This window comes from Tetrao urogallus (assembly GCF_951394365.1).
Source record: "Tetrao urogallus genome assembly, chromosome: 5".
Lineage (NCBI taxonomy): Eukaryota > Metazoa > Chordata > Aves > Galliformes > Phasianidae > Tetrao > Tetrao urogallus.
The window spans coordinates 45,779,712-45,791,604 of record NC_136818.1 but is presented as its reverse complement, the minus strand read 5'-3'; the positions used below and the strand labels follow the sequence as shown (position 1 = coordinate 45,791,604).

The 11,893-nt window shown below is 49.4% G+C and overlaps 1 protein-coding gene across 1 annotated transcript; it reads right to left on the bottom strand.

The window, feature by feature from the left end:
• Positions 1–3,346: 3,346 nt before the first annotated feature.
• On the bottom strand, positions 3,347–9,976 carry LOC306946413 (cytochrome P450 2C9-like; the record flags this gene model as incomplete). Its single annotated transcript, XM_079535441.1, has 9 exons — positions 3,347–3,528; positions 4,142–4,283; positions 4,758–4,945; positions 5,376–5,517; positions 5,959–6,135; positions 6,529–6,689; positions 8,655–8,804; positions 9,303–9,465; positions 9,797–9,976. The coding sequence occupies 9 exons, from the start codon at positions 9,974–9,976 to the stop codon at positions 3,347–3,349; spliced, it is 1,485 nt and encodes a 494-aa protein (XP_079391567.1).
• Between the last annotated feature and the right edge of the window lie 1,917 nt (positions 9,977–11,893).

Below are 11,893 nucleotides of genomic sequence, written 5' to 3'. Positions count from 1 at the left end.
CTTGAATCATTTTTGTGGCTCTCCTTTGGACATGGTCCAACAAGTCCACATTTCTTCTCCACATCAGGATGCAAATCAAACTTCTGCATCTCCTTTCTATCCCAGTGTATAGTATAGCTGGGCTAGATAGCACTGTTGTGGCCCAGAACTGTAGGTTCATCATGTTGGCTATTTTTTTTGCATGCTAAGGCACGCACTCAGCTACTAAGCACAGAATTAAAGGATCACACTGCATGTGTTTGACCTGACTCTCTTTCTTTGTGAATTAGTATAAACTTTGGGTGGTTGGAGTAGCTGCAGGGATACCCAGCTTCCTGACATTGGTTCTTGCAGTCATGTTGGCAGTGGTGTGTGTTCTCCAGAGGTCAAACTTCAGATGGAAACGGGTAAATACCTTCCTTCACCAGAATGTCTTGCCACTTCCCAGCCTAATCCTCTATGTCAGAAGGCTGATTCAGTCCTCTCTGTAGCTCTTGGAAAGTTCAGGACTGCACTCCTAGACACTCAAGCTATCACTGCTTTACTTAGAAGTTAAAGGATCATAAGGATCAAAGAGAAATTTAAGTTAAAATTCAGAAGAAGCACTTCCAGGTGGTCTGTTAGCTAGCAGAAAACAAAATCTATGGCCACTGCTCTTCAGTGGGTTCTTCTCACCCAAGTAGGAATCCTCTGATTCCAAAATGATGTTACTTAGCTCCCAAAGCATTGGCAAGTTGTTTCATAATAACTAGTTTTGTCAGCTTTTCTTCTGTTCCAGACTGTGGGTCGGGTATCGATGTCCTATGTCCCCAGTGATGGGATAGAGTCAGAGTTTCTGTAGCACCATACTTCTTTCCCCTGAGGGGAAAAAGCATTCATATGCCCAAGGAGGAGAAAAGTCAGGAAGCACTGTGGCAGCCAAACACTGACAGTTCTGCCTAAAATGGTCTGTTCCTTCCCCTGCTACTTTATAGAAGTTTTAAACCAGCTCTAGTTCTTGCGTGGCTCATTCTGCTCTCACTCCAGAAAGAAACCTATAACAGTACTAAGGGAAGTAGGCCTCCCTGTAGTTGCTGTTCATTAACATCTTTTTGTGTTTTGTTCTGCTTTTCTGATTGTAAATGTGCAAGTGAGGGTTTTTCTCCTGTGTGAAATGATCATAAGAATTTGGAATGTTATAGTGAAAGCAACTGTTGGGCATTAAGTGATCCCTTCTGAAAGGTGATTCATGGGCTGGCATCAAAAGGTCTATGTGGTTGTCCCAGATGAAAAATCATTTTGACAGGCACCTTAAAATGTTAGTTTATTATCCTCTATGGTTATTTACACACAGAGTGTGTTCTGAGTTCAAAAATTGTTTAATAACATTTTCTCACAGCTTTGTGCTCTTTGTAAAGTTATGGGTGAGTTGTAGATAGATGTTCTTTGTCACTGATTTTGTTCATTGCTTTAGACAAGTGAATGTTGTGAAGTACAAGAAGAACATGAATATGAAAAATCCCCTCCCAGACCTCCAAATGTAAGTCATCATTTGACTGACTCTTAACATAGCTACTGAGTTACTAAACACTGGGCTGGATTTAGCAGTAAGAATGGAGACCTCACTGTAAGCTTGCTATCCCAGAGCTCATATGTTGCCAGTATTTCTATCTATGCGTCTGTCTGATGGAATCCCTGAAATGGGCCATGTAATGGATTGCCATTGTTTTAGAGTACATGGGTGAAAGAGGTGCATCCTGCTTGGGCAAATGTGGGAGGGAGAGGGGAAAACTAGAAATGTGACCCGATGTGACATTTTCATCAAAATACTGACAAACGGTTCCAAAGACGGGCAGGAATTCTAGTGTTCTTCATTCTCTGCAGCCCCAATACTCAGTGACAGCCATCACAGAAATGATATTTTGCCTCTAGGATATATACCTGAATGTGCTGGAGGAGACAAAAAATGTCTATGTAAATGAAGATCAAGGAAAACGCTTCGGAACAGGCATCCAAACACAAGCAAAGGCCCCACGGGTGAAGAAGCCCAGAACAGAGCCACCTATGACAGAATCCATTTATGAAAATCACCCTCCCTCTTGCTGAGAGAAAAGTGCCAAGTGATGGCTGGGACCAGAAATAACAGACAGCATTTTCAGGACACCAGAGGTCCCACAACTGTGTTTCAAGAACAGGAGTATTTGTGTGTACTTGAAATTCTGGAGGGTAGGACAGAGACATTGTGAGGGGAAAGAACCTGATTGAGGTTCAGCCTCTGAGTGGCTCAGAGATACTCTCCTCATTTGGGGAGTATGAAAACTCTCTGGGAGAGGTGGCTTTACTGTCCTCCTATGTTTAACTTACTCTGTTTTAATAAAGAACATGTAAGTCCTCTTAGTGATACAGCTGGAAGAGAAGGACAACCGGAGTGTTTACAGGAGCTCACATCACTCAGGTGCTTTTGCCCCTCAGTAGTGCCTAGGAGGGCAATAAGGCAACGTGGTTCTCATTTGACAGGAGGAGACGAGACTGTAAGTGAGGAAGAAATCTGGAGGCAGAAAGAAACTGCTGCTGCTGTCCTTACCCACAGGGATAGCAATTCCCCTCCGTTCTCTGCTAGGGAAAAGCTGGGCCATAACATGCTTAGTGAATAAGAGAGGACCTCAACAGCAGGCAGAGGTCCGACCAAAGGTGGAAACAGCATTGAAGCTCTTGCTACATTCAGCCTCTGAACTTGGGGGAGTGCTGTCCGCCAATAGGGATGTTGCAGCTTTCTGTCAACCCCCTGTGAGCAGCATACTGGCAGGGGTCCTTGCAGGCAGCAGCAGCAGTGAGTCCACCGATGAAGCAGGCAGGGCCTCACCCTGGGAAGGACAGTCTTGCCTGCACAGCGCTGCCCACGTGCACTCTGACCTACTGTGTTGTGTGGAGCAGTGTCTGCGGGCACGGTCCTAACGCAAAGAAAGGAGCAGCTCAAGTCCTCATGAACAGATTGTTCTTTATTGGGTCATTAGCATAAACATACGGCATAGCAACTCGGTCCCTCTGCAAAGTCTGCTGCTGCTGTTGGGACACACAAGGCCAGAGAAGCGGGTGATGGATAGCCACAGAGTCACAGCTGTGCGCAAATCAGCTGTTCAGTGGGTCTGCTGTGCTCATGCAGCCTGTGATGTGACATAGTGTCATTGCAGTGGGGTGCAACATCACCTCCTGCGCTGTGCGAGGAGGAGCTGTTCTGGGACGTGTTTGATGTACCACAGACTTTGTCTGTGGGCTGTCCTCGTGGAGGCTTTGAGGTGGTGGGGCAAAGTTCCTGCCACTGGTTTGAGTCAGGGAGGTGTAAAGGAGCAGATTGGCTCAGGAGCACAGCAGTGAGGTTTTGTGCCCCTCAGCGGGGGATAGCACAGAGCTGGTAGTAGGGAGGGATATTTCCTGTCCCACTCAGTGTTGGGGTGATGCTGAGTTCCTCAGGGCTGACAACAGGCTTCACGGTGAAGTTCTGCAGGATGGCGGTCAAGAGTAAGAATATCTCCATGCGTGCCAGGCCCTCTCCAGGGCAAATTCGTTTCCCTGGAAGCAAACACAACCAATAGCACTGAGCAGCTGATGTTGAGCGGCTCAGTGTTTGTACTAAGCCCACGTGTTATGTATGCAGCTAAAGCACACGTTGACTAGATGCAGCCGCAGCAGCGAGGTGCGTGGAAGTTTGGCTGGGTGTGTGATGGCAGAACAGGAGCAGGAGAAGTGTTGAACACAGGAGGAGGGGCGGAGGGGATGGGAGTGAGGTGATGCAGAGGGTGGTTGAGAGCGGAGGGTTGGGGCTTTTGGACAGCGGGTGTCTGCCCGTGGCCTACTTAAGAGGAGCGTGGGAAAAGTGGAGCTGCCGTGGAAAGACAGGTTGGTTCAGGCTGGCTTTGATGGTTGCGTATGAAGGTGACAGCTAGTTTAGAAAATGAGAACGGGTCCGCTGCGTGTCATTCCATCAGCATCTCCCAGCGGGGGTTTTGAAAAGCTGTCAGGCCCTAACCAAGGTGTCCAATGTGGCTGGGGAAGAGATCAGCTGAGAGGAATTAAACAGAGAGCAGTGAGCCCTGAGGAAGCGCTGGCAGGACTGGGCTGGGAGCATGTGTGGTCACCTGAGCAGGAGGACCACAGCTCCTGAGGGAGGAAGGCTGTGCCTTACCTGCTGAGAAGGGAATGAAGAACTCGCTCTTCCTAAAGGTGCCGTTCTGGTTCAAGAAATGTCCAGGATTAAACTCAGTTGGGTTTGGAAACTCCTTGCTGTCATACAGTGCGGTACTGAGGAGGGGAAAGATGGTGGTGCCCTGCAGTGACACGAGAAGGGCAGAACATGAAGGGGAGCGGCGTTGGGCCACTTAATCCTGCTGCCTGCCAAGCAACGGCTGGACTTAGCGGTACGATCGTGTCAGAAGACATGAAGAAATGTGAGCACAGTGGCCCAGGCTCTAGTGGATTGTGGTGAGCTTGGTGCCTGTGCGAGGTGACACAGCTATGTTTTGTTGTGAGCTCTGCATGTTTCCCCTAACTGGGCAGTGTACAGAGCAAGGCAGTAGAGGAGTTGGTCAGAGCTAGTGTTCCAGTCTGGGCCCAGGGGGCAGCAACAAGGCAGTGCACGGAAGCTAGCGAAACCGCTGGGATGTGAGGATAGAACCTTTATGAAGGCCTGAACGTGGACAAGGTCTGGCCCCAGCATTTCTTGCTCCTGGCCTCTATCTGACAGCCTGACAGCAGTGGTGCTGCCGCGCTGTTGCCAAACCGGAGGGAGCTTGCCTGCTAACCTTGGGAATGACGTAGTCTCTGAAGTGGACATCCTTGGTGACTGCATGAGGGAGGCTCATAGGGATGAGGGTGATGAAGCGCTGGATTTCATGGACCACTGCATCTGTGTAGGGCATCTGGGTCCGGTCAGCCACGCAAGGTCTTCGTGATCGTCCTACTACCCGATCAATCTCTTCTTGAACTTTCTCTGTCGTGAGAAGCACAGCCAATAAGACGAGCGAATAAGGCAAACCCCACCCAAGCAGGTTGTCCTAAGCAGTCCTCAAATCCTGTGGGTTCAGTAGCAACTCAGTGATGTTGGGAACATTTATGTTGATTTAGGCGTTGTCTGGAATGCATCTTCTCTGCAGCCTATTCCAAGAATGCCTTATAACAGCTTAGTTACATTGGAGTACCGAGAGATGAAGATGTGGACACAATCAAGTCCCTGCGGGTGCATTTGCTGCTCTTGCTAGTGAAGCCAGGAGATCTCTACCAGCCACCCTAGGGTATGACAATGCAAGGACTTTGGCCGTGTATGTAGAATATGAGAGAGTAAGTTTGGGAGAGGGAAATACTCTGAGATATCTGTCAGACTCTGGGGAACAGTAGAGGGAAAAAATACTGTAGACCAGTACCTTGTATCTTTGGATATTTGAGAAGAAGCAGAAGCCCATATCGTATAGTGGTGCTAGTTGTCTCTGTTCCAGCAAGGAACAAGTCGAACGTCGAGGTTATCAGGTTTGTCATGTGGAAGTGTGATTTGGGATTGTCTTTTTCCTAGAGAAAAAACTGTGCTGTTTCTCAGGTTGAACTGAGCAGTGTGGCCCTTCCAGAGCCGTTGCATTTTTCCGCTAAGGTGCAGCAGCCATTTGGGACCTTGCAATGCTATTAAAGAGCTGCAAGCCAGACCCAATAGCAGGCATCTTTCCAGCTGAGTGCTGTACGGTACACAGCTGCCTACTTGCCCTTCTTATGCCACTTGCTTTCCAGTAGAAGAGCTGGAAGATCCGATTGTGAGTGCCCCAGGGTAGCAGCTGGTGAGTTTACAGGCCACCAGCTATGAGCACAGTCAAAACTGATTATTTCCACTGCGCAGACCTGTTGCAGTGGTTGAGAATCGGGAAGGGTAAGTACAATGTCACTGTTGGTTATGAGAAGGAAAGTGATTCAGCACAGGTGTGTTTAAGAATGAGCTGAGGCTGCGTGCTGTCTCCTTACCTCCTGCATTTTGCTGAGGAAGCAGTCGATGAAATCCTGAGGGGCACTGGGATCCAGGGAGGCTTGATGCAGCTTCACCTCCTCTGCAACAAATGCTTTTATGGCATCATTTTCTATGAATATCTTGTTGTGTGGGCCCGGCAAATAATCCAGGATGTAGGAGAACATCTGGTACAACTGGAAGGAAAGAAACAGGAAGGTCCCTGGTGTGACCATTGCCCTAGTCTTTGTGATTAGCCAAAAGCAGGCAGGCTCAACTCCCTTAGCTGAGACAAGTAGAAGGGCTGTGGGGCTGTGCACAATTTCAACAGAGCAACTGTGACCTGCTTGGTCACAGTATGAATTCTTAGAGTTATTGAATGGTTTGGGATGCAAAGGGCCTTCAAGATCATCTAGTTCCAACCCCACTGTGGTGGGGTGGAAAAGGTGCTTATTGTTTTGAAGGTATTCCCTTTTCTGCAGCAGTGTTGATGGGTCCTACTGTGAAGGATGAGAGGAGACTTTCCTGTGAGGAAGGCCTCCTGCTCCTCTGGCAAAATGTCCCCACTATGAAATATCTGCTGAATGTACCTGTCCCCAGCGAGAGTTGCTCAGTTCAAATGCGTGGTTTATGTGGCTCATCAGGGACAGGAACTTTTTGTCTTTGTAGTCATATCGTTTCCCAAAGACGATGGAACATATGACATTGGAGACAGCGCAGCTCAGCTTGAACGTTGGGTCGAAGGGCATTCCTGTGCGTTCAGAAAAGTTACAATCTATAAATAAGTAATGAAATAATTAAATAAAACCTACGGCTACGGTGGGTAACATGAGCTGCAGTGGACAGTGGAATTTCACAGTCTCTGAATGAAGCAGAGGGGTTCTCCAAAAGGAACTCTATGTGATCCTGGCAGTGTTAACAGCTTAACAGCTCGGGAATCAAATGTGCAGGAAGGTGCCCTAACAGACTCACAGAATCACAGAATTGTAGAGGTTGGAAGGGACCTCCAGAGATCATCGAGTCCAACCCCCCTGCCAAAGCAGGTTCCTCATACCAGGTTGCACAAGTATGCATCCAGGCAGGTCTTGAATATCTCCAGAGAAGGAGACTCCACACTCTCCCTTGGCGGCCTGTTCCAGTGCTCCATCACCCTCACCGTAAAGAAGTTCTTGCTCACATTTGTGCAGAACTTCCTATGTTTCGCTTTCAGTCCGTTCCCCCTTGTCCTGTCTCCACACACTGCTGACAACAGTCTGGCCTCGCCACTCTGCCCCCCACACCTTAGATATTTATAGACCTGGATCGGGTCCCCTCTCAGTCTTCTTTTCTCAAGGCTGAACAGACCCAGTTCACTTAGCCTTTCTTCATAGGGTTGATGCTCCATGACTGATGATCTTTGTGGCCCTCTGCTGGACTCTTTCCAAGAGATCCCTGTCTTTTTCGTACTGGGAGCCCAGAACTGGACGCAGTACTCCAGATGAGGCCTTACCAGGGCAGAGCAGGGGGGGAGGATCGCCTCCCTCGACCTGCTGGCCACCCTCTTTTTAATGCACCCCAGAATGCTATTGGCGTTTTTGGCCACAAGGGCACACCGCTGGCTCATGGCCAACCTGTCGTCCACCAGGACACCCAGGTCCCTCTCTGCAGAGCTCCTCTCCAGCAGGTCATCCCCCAACCTGTACTGGTGCATGCAATTATTCCTCCTAGATGCAAGACTCTACACTTAGTTTGTTAAACCTCATCTGGTTTCTTACTGCCCTGCTCTCCGGGTCTCACTGAATGGCAGCACAGCCTTCAGGTGTGTCAGCCAATCCTCCCAGCGTCGTATCATCACCAAACTTGCTGAGGGTGGCCACTATCCCCTCATCAAGGTCATCAATGAAGATGTTGAACAAGAGCGGACCCAGTACCAACCCCTGTGGAACACCGCTAGTTAAAGGCCTCCAAGCGGACTCTGCACCGCCAATGATGACTCTTTTCTCTGCCAGTAAGCCAGTTCTCAACCCACCAGAACGGTTCAGAGTCATCTGAGAGGCCACCTTGCCCACTGTTCAAGCAGGGCCACTTAGAGCCGCTGCCGCAGGACATGGTCATGGTTCTATGTTTTTGTTTTTGTTTTTGTTTTGTTTTTTGTTTCTGGGTTTCAGTATTCCACATCAAAACATCATGTAGTATACGGGGCATTAAAGTATCACTGCCCCAATTCCGAGTACCTATCCCTGTATGTTACAGAAGTCACGGGATCTGGCCCTTCCGGGTGGGGGGGGCGCTCTCTTGCTGCCTGGCAGTGGGTGCTGGAGGGTGCTTTCCTAGCCGTTCCAAGCCTTTTCAGGTTTGACTCGGTTCCGGGAACTCTCTCTCTCTCTCTCTCTCATCTTGTCTGATTCATTAGTCTCAATTTCAATTAAATTGTATATATTGTGCTATCTTGTATTCCAATATTATAGTAAAATAAGTTTTCCTCCATAGATTGGTGCCGCTGCTCTTTTCCTCCCTTCCTTCCTCCCCATTTTTGTGGGACTGGGGTGGGGGGGGAGGGCAGAGGCCTGTCGCCCCTGTCACGGACATAGATTGATCTGGTCAACTCCGTGACAACATACCAACATCTTTTGAGCATCTCCAAGAATGGAGACCCCACAGCTTCTGCTAAGAACATGGGCTCCCTTGGCACATTCCTTTTTTTGCAAATGTAGGCGATATTAAAAGCAGATCGTACTATTTGTTTTTGTGATCTCTTCAAGCAAGTGCTCAGCTTCCTCCTGGATCCTCTCTTCTATGCTCCTCTTCCCCATCCCAAAGTTGCGCAGAGTGGTGAGAGCAAACCGCCGAACTTGTAACCATCCCTCGTTGTTGCTGAAAATAATGCCTGTGGAGGAAGAAGAAAGGGGAAAGACCTGTCTTGGGTGTGCTGGACCTGTGATGAGTGGAGGCTCGCAATGAGAGCGAGTGCTGTCTCTGGGGGAGCACTGACACAGCACTGTGTAGCACTGTGGTTTGGATGCAACCTGCAGAGGTGCTGTAGTCCAGCAGCCTGCTTTTGGCCTTCTCCAAGACATAACCAACCTCCTTGTGAACAGCTGATCCCTTGCATCCACACAGAACTTCCCCTACTGCAACGTGGCTCCGTTGCTTCTTGCCCTTTGCTGTGCACACATGAGCCCAGTCTGGCTCCATGTCTCTCTTACACACTTCACGTGGTGGAAGCCAGAGACTGAGGGCTGCCCTGCCTTCCCTTGTTGCAGTGGGACCCACCCTCTTCTCCCTGACTGCCCTCATACATGCATCGTTTGCTCCAGCCCTCATCTGCCATACTTGTCCTCAGTGCTTCCCTTTTCCTCAGGGGAAGCTCAGTCAGTGAGCATACCTAATCCTTTGTTAGTCCGTTCTGCCATTGGCATGCGTCCTCTGGCAGCAAACTCATCCGCACGATCAATCAAGGCTTCTTTCACCACCTCATATCCAGACAGCACCACTACTGGAGTTGAACCCAGTTGCACTGAGAAGACCGGCCCGTATTTTTCAGAGAGCTGTCAAAATGCAAGAGAGAGCGTGGCTGTGGAGCAGGTAGAGAGGAGGGGTTGAAAAGTGATCAGGCTGCTGCTGCCTCCTGCTGCAAGCTGGGCAGCCTCACAGACCTGCAGTGTTAAGTGAGGCCTGGTCCTCTCAAGACAAACATCAGTGAGCCATCAGCCCCATAACAAGGGCGGAAGCAGCGAGGGGTCAGCTGAGATCCCCAGGGCTTTTCTGCTCCTTGCCCACTGCCACTCAGCAAGCTACAGCCACACATCGTCCCCATGCACACAGCCCACACATTCCTCACCCTCAGCAGAAACTGAGAGGAAAGAAGGGAGTCCTTACCTTCTCAAGAGTTTTGGCTAAATCCTTTGGTTTCACCTGCAGCATGTTCCCTACGATGGGAAGGGGAGCTGGTCCCTCAGGCATCTTCCCCTTTCCAGACCTTTTTCTCCATTGCACGATGGAGAGCAGGCAAGCCACACAGATCAGGAGGACAACGCTTGCTGCTCCCAGGAGCAACATTTCCGAGGTGGACACAAGCTGCTGATTGTGCTGTTGTGGCTGCCTGTGCCACTTTATATACTGAAAGGTTCTGCTTTGTTACGTAAACTACAGGTTTTCAATCACATGGCTGAGTTACTTGATACTACTTATCAATCATTGGATTTTTGCCCTGTGTTGTGAAATCAGGATGTGTCAGATATGCTTTGTTGATTAAAGACACACCTCATGTCAAAGAACTGCAGAGGCCAACAAAGTTCAAGTAACTTCATGTCTGCTAATATGGCTACTTATTTCACTCCCAGTTTATTGTTACAGAGTTCATATTATAAATGTGGTGTTCCACTTGAGGTGCTCCCAGAAGTGTTCTGTTGTATATGCTGTATAGCATCGTTGCTGTAAGTGTTTTCTACTATTCAGCACAGTTTCTACTAGTTCTCATTAGGGGAAACCATCTGTGCTGTTACTGTTACTGTCTTCCTGACACCACTGGTTGTGGTCACACTTCATGCAAACAGTGCAGCAGACCAGAGCCAGGAGTATATAAGGGAAACCACCTCTTTTCATGTGTGCACAGCTGCCTACTTATCCATCAGCTGCAAGCAGGAGACTGCTTCCATGCTTCCATGTTAAGACCCTGTGTGTAGGATTTGAAGCAGTGACACCTTTAACAGAGAGCATTGTCACTGAGCCTTTTGCACTTATGCCATGGAATGCGCAATCAGTGCATCAAGAGGGGAAAACATGGAGAAAAGGCAGAACTGCGGGACTGGCCAGTGAGGGGAAGAACTCAGGGTGAGAGGAAGAGCTGGAAGGCCCTTCTGGGGCTCCAGAGTGGAGTGCACAAATGAGCTGCTCTCAGCTCTGTGTTATGAACACAGAGCCATCTCGTGACAGAAGCTGAGCTGGTGGCCTGTGGCTGTTTGCTGGGATGGGTGCAAAGCACACAGTGATGGCTTTGGAGGCAGCTGGGAGCAGTAGAAGATGTTAAACTGCTGGGTTGGGTCCACCTGGAAGCGTCAGGACTCGTTCTTCCCAGCTGTCTCCACAGCTTAAAAGCTCCAGGCTAAGGGCAGGTGCTTCATGGTGCTTGGCAGGAGAGCAGGATGGGTGTTGTAGGGCAGGCCATGGCTGTGTTTGGAGCTTTGTCTTTCCTGGGGTTGCTTGGTCCCCTTGCTTTGGTTGTGGGGACTTGGAGTAGGCCTTTTGTTGACCCTGACTTGTTGTTTTGTGGCCAAGGGAGCTTGCAGCTCACGTTTCCCCCAGGCTGGGAAGGGAATGCTTCCTTTGTGCTGACTGCTTGGGGTAAGTGAGGGTGATGTCAAGAGGCGTTCTGAGTGCTCCCTCATCAAATTTGAGCGTGCTTCTGAGCAGAGTGGTGCGGTTGATGCTCTCTAGGGCTAAGATGTTGACCGGATGGACCTTGATGGGCTTGAGATGTGAATGCATCAGAGGCTCATGATGCTGGAGAAAGTTTCTCGAAGGTCCTGTACCTGTCTGGGGTGATCCCAAACACCAGATCAGACTAGGTGGTCTGCTCCAAAAGGGCCCCTGTGTCCTAAAAATCCAATTGTATCCTTCACTGCATTAAAGGAGATGTGGCCCATAGGTCAAGGGAGGTAATTCTCCTGCTCTACTTTGCGGTTCTGAGACCCAACCTACATTCTGCATCTGGGAGCTCAGCAGCTCCCAGGATAAGAGAGTGGTGGACTTGTAGCAGGTCTAGAGGAGGGTCATGAAAGGCCATGGCTGGAGGACTTCTCCTGGGAAGTTAGGCTGAGAGCTGTGTTTGTTCAGCCTGGAGAAAGGAAGGCTCCAAGGAGCTCTTGCAGTAGCCTTCCGATACTTGAAGGGGGTTTGCAGGAAAGAAGTGGAAGGTGTGTATTGACAGGAGAAGGCGTAATGGTTTTAAACTGAAAGGGGGTAGGTTTAGGTTAG